This window comes from Portunus trituberculatus, chromosome 24 (genome assembly GCF_017591435.1).
Source record: "Portunus trituberculatus isolate SZX2019 chromosome 24, ASM1759143v1, whole genome shotgun sequence".
NCBI classification, from domain to species: domain Eukaryota; kingdom Metazoa; phylum Arthropoda; class Malacostraca; order Decapoda; family Portunidae; genus Portunus; species Portunus trituberculatus.
In genome coordinates, this window is record NC_059278.1 from 13644956 (window position 1) to 13657999 (window position 13044).

Here is a 13044-nt window from a genome sequence, read left to right on the forward strand (position 1 = left end):
AATTACACATGAAAGAGCATCACTTGACATTTACAATAATTCTAAGGACTCAATCTATATTAAAAGAGATATGGAGTGAAACAACCCGACACTTTCCTTCAAACTCCTTACAAGCAACTAACTGGTGAAGAAAACCAGACATTCAAACTCATATTCAGAAAGGCTTTGCTCTCTCACCATGACTTTCCAACAGTCTCAGAGATAATTAATCAGGTTATCTCAAGAGTGTTTTTCCTGTTCATAATGTAAATATTTTATTGATCTGTCACTGGAACCATAAAAGTACCTAAAACCTGTGTATCAACAAGAGCATTTTGAAAGTAAACAAGATGGAGGCAGAAGTGTTTCCTTTGTACCTTATTTCACAACTAATCATACATCCCTCAACAATCTGCTCTCCCTAATCCTCAAATACTAAAGGCTATTCTTCACTTAATGCCAATAGTCAATAATACAACCTTCTCTAACATATTCAGCCTTTTCTCCAATCTCAATCCATCAAATTTACTAAGAATCCCTTAATCAGAATAGTTTGTGAGGAGACTCCCAGCAGACCAGAGTGGGGGAGGACACAAAACACAGTGGAAGTGAGTCTAAAAGATTACTCAACTCTTGACCTCAATCTGATACTCCCATATCTTACTGGCTGACCTTAAGCATCTTTCATGAGTCTTTTTTTTTCCTTCTTTTCACCTTGACATTGCACAGTAAGATGGTGAGTTAAGAAAGATCGATCTAGTAACAAGGTCAGAAAGTTAAGTACAGTATTCTTTTCTTTTCCCACTACATTTACCTATCTATATATCAGACCAGCAATCTGGACAAGGCACCACACACACACACACACACACACACACCTACAATATAGTTTCCCACAAAGATGTGTGGAGGTGTGGAATGGTTTGAGTGAGGAGGTGGTGTCAACGAGGAGTGTGCATAGTTTTACAGGAAAGTTGGATGTGTGTAGATATGGAGACGGGGCCACACGAGTATGATACCCAGGCCCTGTAAAATTACAACTAGGTGAATACAACTAGGTGAATACACACACACAAACACACACACACACACACACACATCATTCACACTCTTCTTCCCTTCAGACAACCAGTAAAAAAGAAACATTATTCAAACTTACACACATTCCAGGCAACCAGCAGAAAGAAGAGACATCATTCACACTCACACACACACCATTCACACTCATTCCCATCAAGCAACCAGTAGGAGACATCATTCACACTTACACACACATCATTCACACTCATTCCAATCAAGTAACCAATAGGAGATATCATTCACACTCACACATCATTCACACTCTTAGCCCCATCAGCTGCACAATGGAAAGGAATCTCACAGTCCACTTTAATACACCAAACTTTATAAGCAAGCTAGGAAAGATATTGTCATGACACTAAATATTCAAACAATGGGATAACAAAATTCCGTATTAATAAGATCAACTAAGAAAAGAGTAAATGTGATTTTTTCTTTTTCAATTCGTAAACAAGGTAAAAATATACCCCCTTAAGACAAATGAGTTAAGAAACAAAGAAAAGATTAAATGGTGTAGTAGTAGTAGTAGTAGTAGTAGTAGTAGTAGTAGTAGTAGTAGTAGTAGTAGTAGTAGTAGTAGTAGTAAAAAAAAAAAAAAAAAAAGATAAGTAGACTGTCAATTTTCTTTCTTTTTCCCTTCATAGCAAACTAAATAGTATATCTAGTATCTATCCAGTATTGATAAAAAGATCAGTAAAGAAAAGACTACATATGTATGTCATCACTCATCACTCTTACATTCTTTCCTTTTCCCACTTCATAAGCCAGCTATAAAAATATCAACTAGACATCAGTTCAGGACACAATATTTATAAAAAGATCTGTAATCAGGAAACTATGTAAATACTATTATGTTCTTTCCTTTTCTCATTTCATAAGCAAACTAAAAACTCATCATCTTGACATTTTACATTTTAGATAATGCATTCAGAAGGATCCAGCAATTACAATAAAAATCAGAGGAGAAAAGACTAAGCAGACTAAATATTATGTTTGCCACACTAATTAAGTGTTTACTGGTGGAGTGCCAGGCTGGAGGTGTGCACTGGGGATGAAAGTTCCCTAGATACAGTTTTGCCTTGATGTGGATCAGTGAATTTCACAAAAAAAACATTTCGTGAACATGGCAATCATTTCAACTTACGCTTACACAACACCACAGATGATCACAAGAGAGCATAAACACACACACACACACACACACACACACACACACACACACACACACACACACACACACACACACACACACACACTTTTGCCAAATACAAGTACTGATATCTAAAATGAGTTAGAGATGAAACTGATGTGAATGAATAAAAAATCCTGTGGAAGTTGAAATTACCAATACCTTGAACAGTAAAACAAACGTACAAAAAAGAACAAATAGATATCCTACCCATTAAAACTGGAAAAAATACACTTAAGTAAGCTCTCACTCTTTCAAACACACACACACACACACACACACACACACACACACACACACACACACACACACACACACCGTGTAGTGTAGTGGTTAGCACGCTCGACTCACAATCGAGAGGGCCGGGTTCAAGTCCCGGGAAGTGGCGAGGCAAATGGGCAAGCCTCTTCATGTGTGGCCCCTGTTCACCTAGGAGTAAATAGGTACAGGATGCAACTCGAGGGGTTGTGGCCTCGCTTTCCCGGTGTGTGGAGTGTGTTGTGGTCTCAGTCCTACCTGAAGATCGGTCTATGAGCTCTGAGCTCGCTCCGTAATGGGGAAGACTGGCTGGGTGACCAGCAGACGACTGAGGTGAATTACACACACACACACACACACACACACACACACACACACACACACACAGTAACGACATGCCAGAAGGAGTGAACAGCTACATAAATTTGTTTGCGGATGATACAAAACTGTGCAGAGTTATAAAGCAAAAGGAGGATTGTGAAATACTGCAAGAAGACCTAAATAAGATCTGGGAATGGAGTAAGAAGTGGGAAATGGAATTCAATGTGAACAAAAGCCATGTCATGGAAATGGGAAAGAGTGAAAGACGACCTGTGGGAATCTATAAGATGGGAAATGGAGTAGAACTGGAGAAAGTCAAAAAGGAAAAGGACTTAGGAGTGACGATGGAAGAAAACAATCAACCAGTAAGCCATATTGATAGAATTTTTAGAGAAACATATAATTTGCTGAGGAATATTGGAGTAGCATTTCACTACATGGACAAAGAAATGATGAAGAAATTGATAAATACTATAATAAGACCCAGATTGGAATATGCAGGAGTAGTGTGGACCCCTCATAAAAGAAACACATAAGAAAATTGGAGGCTACAAAAATGGCTACAAGAATGGTCCCAGAACTTGAAGGGATGACATATGAGGAGAGACTAAAGGCTATGGATCTACCAACCTTGGAACAAAGAAGGAGAGAGGAGACCTGATACAAGTCTATAAATTGATCAACGGAATGGACCAAGTGGATAATGAGAAACTGATCCTGAGAGAAGAATATGACATCCAAGCACAAGATCGCATAGTAAAAAGCTGAGAAAGGGAAGATGTCTGAGAGATATTAAAAAATATAGTTTCCCGCAGAGATGTATTGAGACGTGGAACAGTTTAGATGAAGAAGTAGTGTCTGCAACGAGTGTGCACACTTTTAAAGTAAGATTGGATAAGTGTAGATATGGAGACGGGGCCACACGAGCATAAAGCCCAGGCCCTGTAAAACTACAACTAGGTAAATACAACTAGGTAAATACACAACCGGCCCAGTAGCTCAGTGGTTAGAGCGCTGGCTTCACAAGCCAGAGGACCGGGGTTCGATTCCCCAGCCGAGTGGAGATATTTGGGTGTGTCTCCTTTCACGTGTAGCCCCTGTTCACCTAGCAGTGAGTAGGTACGGGATGTAAATCGAGGAGTTGTGACCTTGTTGTCCCGGTGTGTGGTGTGTGCCTGGTCTCAGGTCTATCCGAAGATCAGAAATAATGAGCTCTGAGCTCGTTCCGTAGGGTAACATCTGGCTGTCTCGTCAGAGACTGCAGCAGATCAAACAGTGAAACACACACACACACATATCAATGTTGATCAGTGGTCACCACAGTATGGCTCAACATGTGTTTCAAACCATCAAAACAACAACACAAAGATTAGGTATCAAGTGTCTATCCGTATAAACATTACCTTCGGATACTTTTTTTTTAATAGATATTTGTTGTAAAATGCAATATACATCTGAGGGAGGGAAAATATGAGTGATCAATTCATGTAAAAATGTTGAGTGTCCATTGAAGGTTCTCAATCCATCTCTCATCAAGCAGCAATTTAACTGATCCCCTAAAAAATTGTTCCTTTCACACACACATTTCTACTTGTACAATATACCCATGTGTCTCAGTGCAGCTCTAAAGATTTGTTAGAAATACAGAACATGTCCAGTTGTCACAATGAAGCAACAGTACTGGAACAAGACAAGACAAAGCCTCCCTGTACTCACCTCCTCCTCGACGGGGTCCGTGAACATCTCGGTGAGGCCGCTGTAGTCAGAGGTGTTAGCATTGCTGCTGTACAGCCCAGACATGCGGTTCATCTCCATCTCTCTGGAACAAGTCACAAAGAAGACAGTGAGGATGCAGCACAGAAAATACTCCTAATAAACACAGCTCAACCTTGATTCTATACCAGTAACATGAACTGTAATACGTAATCCATCATTTTATATCTATGAGAATCACCTTGCAGAGAAAAAAAACACTCCCTGAGTATGGTTCATTGGCTATGGGATGTGTAGTCAGTGTAATCTATCTATCACCACATAACACAGCTGCATCCAATAACCACAAGCATAATAAAAAATACCCTTGTCTAAGCAGAAAAATTCTGTTATAAAGTCACAAACTATAGATTTAGAACAATGGAGCAACTGAAGAAGGTTTATTAAGATGATGATAGCTTTTCATCATCAGCTGCAATTTCCGAAATAGGGTGAGCAAAAATCCATCTTATTGTTAACAACATATCTACAAATCACATGAAATATTGAGAGAAGTCTCATAAAAGAACACCCAAGTACATTACAGCATTACAGAAGCATAAAAGTATTGTTTAACAACAAAACCAGGGACTGACATTTGCAGGTCTAATGGGTTGTTGCAGTTTCCCTTATCCTTTTTAAATTCTTATGTAGTTTTGGTGGTACATATTTGTACTGTGTGGACATAATGGAAGTGTACTGCCATTGTATCCCTTTGGTATTTAAGAAGATTGAAAGGATTGGAGTAAATGAGAACATCAAAGACATAGAGACTCATAACATCCCCAACAGCCTCTACACACAACTACCTTCAAAACAATTCAGAGTGCACCACACAGCTAGACTGTGGCAGTGGCAACTCACACACAAAAACAGCTATCTCTACAAAAGAAAAAAAAACAAAAGAAAAAAAAATCAATGCTACATCTTTACATCCTTATTACCACTTGGAGAACAAGAAGAAAACGACAAGGATGTCTCCTGTCAAGCACAACTCTTGGAGAGAATATAGAAGAAAGGAAAGAAAAACATTAGTGGAACATATTTGAAAGGATGAATACTGAGATGACTGATATTACCTGTGATATGATAAAGGCTTGAGCACACACCAATGCCTTAATCACCTTACTACTTACATAGCATGTACACAGAAACTAGAATAGTCAAATAAGATGATAAAATCTCATGTAATAAGAGGAGGTCTATTGGGGAAACCACAAATAGGGTAGAAGGAGAATTCAAAGGTGGTATTTGATATAAGAGGCAGCAAAGACAAGTGGTTGCAGGAGACGTGGATGAAAGGAGTGTAGCCATGGATGCATCAACTGTAACATGGCAAAGAGGACTTCAATGAGGGGCTCTGGTCAGAACAGATGTAGGGAAGAGGACAAGCAAGTTGTACTGTAGCTAGGATGGTACAGTTCTGGCATTAGATTCCAGATATGCTGTGGAAATTACCCTTGTGCATTGTAGGTGGTGAAGATCAATCATCTGTCCCTTAGAGGCTTGATAACAGATGACAGAAGAACACAAAGGTAAAAGAAAACACAAAATAAATGTTAAAATGTTCACTTCCTGAACCAAAATGTTGGTGGTTGAAATTAATGGTAAAAGGAAATGGTGAGAACTGAGCAAAGATACCTGATTTCAGAAAGAGAGAGACAGATACAGAAACATGACAGCAAAAGCTGATTTCAAATTAATTATGCCCCCCATACACACACACACCACACAGGCAGAAAGACATCAAGAAGCTATAAAGAACCCAAAGGATTGCTACAAAGATGATCCCAGAAATAAGGGATCTTTCCTATGAAGAAAGACTGAAGGAAATGGAATTACCAACTTTGAAGGATAAAGGGGAAAGAGAGGACCTAATAACAATATACAAGTTAGTAAACTATATGGAAATTATACATAGACAAGACCTAGTAACACTGATGAAGGATGGGGATAGAGTCCGATAGACGAACAAGAGGACATTCCAAGATCATGAAAAGTCAGTGTCTGAGGAACATTAAGAAGTTCAGTTTTCCACATAGGATGGTGGAAATCTGGAATGGATCAAGTGATGAGATTGTAACAGTAGAAAATGTGAACAAATTTAAGGAAAAGTTAGATAAATGTAGATACTGGGCTTCCACAAGTTTGTGAGTGTGTGAACAAGTATGTGGAAATCAGATGTGAACAAAGAGCATACTATCAAAGATGTGCCTAACCCCAACTATTTCTCAACTGTTCCCATGTTGCATCATCTCTCTTAATTAAAGGTTTTGTAACTTTCCACAAGTAATAAGACAAACTTCCATATAGGTACCTGTTGGAGAGCTTCGGAGATGTGGAGATGAACTGGTTGAGAGTTGATTTGTCATAGAACTCTTTGAAGGAGTTGACAGAATGGATGGAGTGGATGGAGTTGAGTGAGTGTTCTCTACGGTGATGAAAGCCTCCCACGGCTCCACTCTCTTCCAGGGGAGGCGGGGGCACAGGTGGTGGGCCAGCACTGCCATATATGCTTCCTAATGAGGCAGAACCACTATAGATACCAGATGAAGGGTGACTGCTGCTGTACAGGCCTCCAGTGCCACTATACAGCCCAGAAAGAGAGGGAGGACTGCTTCCATATGCACCATGAAGCACCGAGTCATTGCTGGGGGGTGCGGGGGCAGGTGGGGGAGGGTCATCAGAGCCACGGGAGTCCTCGGGGTCTGAGTGCTGACTGGAGAGGCTTGGGGACGGAGGATCACTCTGGCTCTGACTTTGGCTGGAGCCCATGGCATCGATGGAAGGTTTGGCGGAGGAGGTGGAGGGGGGCCGTGGAGAGGGGTTGGAGGAGGGCTGTGGTGGAGGAGGGGTGTGGGACAGGATGGGTGTCTTGGGTGAATTGGGGGGCGTGTGTGCCAGGTTGGGGACACTGGCTGAAGGATCAGGACTCGCAGAGCCATCGCTGCGGTCAATGCTGGGGATGCTGTGCAGGGAGAGCCGGTCGGCCAAGCGAGCTTTGTCTTCTTTGGTGCAGGGTGAGGGTTCATCTTTGGATTCAGTAGGAACCAGGGAGTCTGGCGACTGTCTTGTGTCGTCTGCAACACAACAAACAGTGTAAGTAATGGCAACACAAGCTTACATTCATAAAAATGCAAATATAATACCTGCATCAAAATAATTATTAAGCATAGTCCATTTGAAAACATCAAAATATCATCAATATAAACTGGATATAATCCTAAACACAATGATAAAAATATATATCTAAGAACCACAATTTACACTCATTATGACAGCTGTTTGTACTGTGGCTGAGGGCAGCACCACAGGTACCAAAAATCATTGTTGACGTGCATAACTCAAAATAACATTCCAAAATTTGTAAGTAGAAATGCTAAATTCAATGCAGCCAGCTGACTAAATATTAATCACATACATCACTGATATACTCATCAAAGCTGACTTTGGCTTATAGTAGTTCTATTAACTAATTCAATGAAGACTTGATCATGAACATTCACACATCCTACACATATAGAATAATACAAGTGACTACATGAGGCAGTGTGTGGTAAAGCCAAGGTTACACTAATCATAGATATCACTGGGCTGGGCCCCTTTAGGCTGGGCTGGAGCTGCTCCACCCACCCATACTAGTCATGCAGCAAGCCAAGACAAAGGACCACAGACTGCATGGCATGGGGAACATGGCAGAACAAATGACACCTGCCATTCTACTAGCACTGCCACTATTGTGTATACACTGGATTACGAATGTTTCTGCTCAACACTATGTTAGGAGTGCCATCAAACTTTTTGAAGAGCATACATACATTCACCCAAAAATACTTCATTCTTTTTTAAATTATATGATATTTTAATCTCAAAATATATCATTCTAAAGTTATACATTAAAAAAAATAATAAATAAGAGGAACCTGCCAGTGTGAGACATTGAAGCAGCAGCAGTAGGTATGAAGTTCTACAGCATTTTTTTCTTATATCATCATTATCATCAATGCCTCTGTAACAATTATCTTTACTATGTGTTATAAAAATAAATAAATTGCACATAGTACTATGATGAGGTAGCATAGAACATTACAACAATACAAAGTTACAATATTCAATATGTAATTCAACTTATTTTGTCATTCTATCCAATCTTCAGTCGGCCATATGTACTGACAAGAACTCTCACTAATATTTTTGTTAATGCATAAAGATAAGAACACTTCTTACTTATAAAACTGCAGAAATTTCCATTTTGAAAATTATTAGTTGTATATATATATATATATATATATATATATATATATATATATATATATATATATATATATATATATATATATATATATATATATATATATATATATATATATATATATATATATATATATATATATATATATATATATATATATATATATATATATATATATATATATATATATATATATATATATATATATATATATATATATATATATATATATATATATATATATATATATATATATATATATATATATATATATATATATATATATATATATATATATATATTAAAATATCACATCATATCTGGGCAGGCAAATGTTACAACATAAGCTTCATTGCAAATAGTATAACCTAAACACTAGGCAAGACTTTCTAGGTTAAAACCAGGTCAGTAGAGAAGCACAAAACAATGAGAATTTTGTTACCCTTATCACCTTGTATTATGAGTGTAAGTTAACCTTTATAATTTTCTTTATAATAACACTGACTGCAACAGATGGTAACCAGAGAAGATCAGGACAGTTTTAGTTAAGATAAGCCACATTACCTTATTACATCATAAAACTGGAAAGATTTTATATTATTTTTTAAAACTTTAGTCTGTGCAGTGGCCCTCTCCATGGCATTGTGCATCCACAAGACAAAACTATCTATTAAAGAACATATCTATTGTTATCTGAGAACAACAATGTTTTCTAATTATATATAGTCTCCTAAAATTTTTCACTTTTTAATCCCATTTTGTGCTATTAGTTCAGTAAGCTGTGAGGCAATTTCTCTTTATCAAGATACTACGATTAGCACAGTGCTCATAAACTTATGCCTACATCAGACCCTGTTAGATAACAAAACAACACCACACAGATTCTAGCACCTAATTTCAAATCTTTATACTATGGCATCACTCTGCTATCAAATCAAGATATCTAAATCCACCTTTAGAAATTTAAACTGAACATGCTTGATAGCAATCTGTACAATAAATAAAGACTTAACGTGCATACAACACATGCAGACTAAATTGTGTCAGAAACGTTAACAATATCAACAACAACTAGCACTATCAGCACTTCACAACCGCGATGTTACCACTTACACTGAAAGAGTACCTGTTGATATGCACTTCATCTTCCATTCTTACTCCTTCATTACACTCACTCTGATTCCATGATAAGACAGGTAAACTAGATAAGGCAAACTGGCACAACAACTGTGTTTACATTTCACCATGCACCTTTGTTTGCTGATCCCAATGACTGACATACCTGAGGAGGTGAGCTTATCTTCCATATCAGGAGTGGTTTATTATGTGTTATATATCTTATCACTTAAAGGAAGATGACTATGAATGGATAAGTTTAACCTAACACCCACTATAGCAAACCAATGGAATAAATTGCTTATGAGATTATCTGTAAAAACATAATATAGATTAAAACTTAATAAAGAGCACTGATAACTCCATCGAAAGCCAACAGAGCAGAGGTATAAACCAAGGTATAGATCTTTTGCCTCTTACCCATGACTAGGGTTGGCAAGTGTTGGGTGGGGAGGGAAGGTGAGGGCGGGGTAGTACCTTACGCCCCCACCCACGCCCTGGCCCGCCCTCACCTGGCCACTACACAATGTTACAAGGAGGATGACACTAGTACTCACTGCTGTCCATCTTTGGCAGGGGCGTGAGGGCGGGGAGAGGAGGGGAGCTCACAAGACGCGAGGTTGGCGGTGGGGATGCGGGCACTCAATTGTCATTTCCCGTGTGGCGATCGCTCCTCCTCCTCCTCACTCACTGAATTTTGGTCATTCTCCCCACACGTGAGCACTCCGGCTACCACTGATGGATAGAGGGAGTCCTTACAACGCTCTGAATGCAATCAACATGTTTCAGGTGTTGCAGAGGCTATAGAATTATCGATTTTTCCCCACCTTCCAGCGGGTCCCTCACCAGCCATCACTAGTGTTTGGGTTGCATTTCTCGAGACTAGTAACAACTTCTAGATTCGCGCCTCCAATTCGGCACTTCTACTCATATCTAGACCAAGATATCAATCAGAGACGCCGTGCAAGACTGTCATGATGGATAGACTGCAAATCGAGGCTCATACAATAATGTTTTTTGCTTGTGAAATGCGCACTGTTGGGGTGCGCGGAAGATTCCAAGAGTCGCCAGATTCGCTCTTGGCAGTCATCATTAGAATAACAACACTAATAATAATACTAATAATAACACCAACCCACTTCCTTTCATCATCCATTTATCTTATCTAGTACCATTACCGCCTTCCTGAGTCCAGAAAAGTTGTATATACCGCGAGTTTCTCAGTATACGCAAAAGTACAGTTGTTTTTACCTATGTTATAATGCTTTGCGTATATGATAGGTATAATGGCATATCCTTCTCCTTATGCTATCAATATCACAAATAGGCTTCGGCAACCATAACTCGTAATAAGGTGAGTGACAGATAAAGCGGAAGTGTCAGCTTATACAGTTAGGGCAAAAAAAGATAAAGGCAAAACTCTCTCTCTCTCTCTCTCTCTCTCTCTCTCTCTCTGGAAAAGATGCAAGTGGTTATATAAAACAGATAACAATGAATAAATAATCATTGTGAAGAGGGAGGGAACCAGGACAAGGTAACAGGGAAAAACATGGATTTTGTTCATATTAAAGGGAGTTATCTGTCCCGTTTGACCTCTCCTAGTTACGCCACTGCTCTCTCTCTCTCTCTCTCTCTCTCTCTCTCTGGAAGGGAGTGATGTATAGGCGGCTTCGTGATACATACAATTCATGAATTAATGAGGAAGTGGATAAGAGGATGTGTGGAAAAAATGCAGTGAGGGATGAGTAAGAGGAGTGAGAATGAAGGCCACAGAGAGAGAGAGAGAGAGAGAGAGAGAGAGGTACAAACAGGAGAGAGAGAGAGAGAGAGAGAGAGAGAGAGAGAGAGAGAGAAAGCTGGCTTGAACTTTTACATTGAACTGTTGACGCCGCTCGGAGTGGGTTACGAGGGACTCTCTCTCTCTCTCTCTCAACTGTAGCCAATCCCCATAAACGTGGACAGCACAGCCTCATATGAGCCTCTCTCTCTCTCTCTCTCTCTCTCTCTCTCTCTCTCTCTCAATAGGAATCAATCCCCATCAAATGTAGTCAACAAAGCTCATGATTCTCTCTCTCTCTCTCTCTCTCTCTCTCTCTCTCTCTCCAATGTATTTACTCGGCAAATCGACTTTCCTTGTCTGAACCATACGTTTCAGAGAATCATTCCGCCTACGCATCAATATCACTTTAATTCTGAATTTTTTATCGCCTCGAAATTTCATGGCTTCAGTAAATATCATGGTAACTTCATCGGTTCTCTCAAATGTGATGTGTTAGTAGCCGTAGAGACTGACTGACTGACTGAACGACTGGTTCCAGGTAGCCTACAGTTGGCTGGCAATGGTTGGCTGATCGATTGACTGAATGGCTGGTTGGAGAGTTGGTTTGTTGGTTGACTGACTGAATGATTGGTTGGTTGGTTGATAGTTAATTGATTGACTGATTGACTGATTCTAATGCGTCATAGTAACAACATTGGGGTCATACGGCGCCGCCAACCCTGGAGACTTTCTATGACCAGCGGGGGTGCCTCATTGTGTTGCTTCCTGTGACCTGCTCATCACCGCGGCTATTGTATTCTGATGGCGCCCAATGAAGAGGCGATTACGGCTTATACCGGCTGTAGAAAGAATAGATTTCCTGGCCCGCAGAACTGAACGTTAATGGGTTGTACTGAAATTTACATATACTAGCAAAGCGTAGCTAGTGTGTGAATAATGTTCTCCACTGGCCAATTCCCAAACTGATTTGACAACTGTACTGGTAACTCAGCATAAATAGATTCCCAAATGAACAGGTAAAGATAAATTATATAAAATACTTTTTCTGCATCACCTCCAACTGACGTGGGGTAACACAACACTAAAAAGGCAGAGCGTTGCTGTTAGCACATCAGTTTTACTGTTCAAGTATGATCATCACGATATCGTGTTTGGTTCATCCGTGTTTTGTACTGTGGCTTGATACGTACGTATCCACACCTGAGTTTATTGTTGGGGTGATGGGCACCTGCGTGACGTCAATACCTGTGTACCGGAATTCACTCACGCATACATAATTCACACTTAGCTCCATCGATAATAATGTACCTGCACATG

General features: G+C 39.5%; 1 protein-coding gene across 12 annotated transcripts in view; it reads right to left on the reverse strand.

Moving 5' to 3' along the window:
• LOC123508378 (tight junction protein ZO-1-like) overlaps positions 1-10978 on the reverse strand; it is a 206367-nt gene extending 195389 nt beyond the window's left edge. For 8 of the 12 annotated variants that reach the window (XM_045262067.1, XM_045262063.1, XM_045262060.1 and 5 more), the window contains exons 1-3: positions 10505-10961; positions 6897-7659; positions 4544-4646 (exon numbers count right to left, since the gene is read on the reverse strand). In XM_045262067.1, the coding sequence (XP_045118002.1) occupies positions 4544-4646; positions 6897-7659; positions 10505-10514 (876 nt within the window). In that variant the 5' untranslated portion in view covers positions 10515-10961. Of the gene's footprint in view, positions 1-4543; positions 4647-6896; positions 7660-10367 lie in introns of all 12 variants that reach the window. The other 4 variants (XM_045262073.1, XM_045262069.1, XM_045262064.1 and 1 more) reach the window with 2 other exon arrangements.
• Between the last annotated feature and the right edge of the window lie 2066 nt (positions 10979-13044).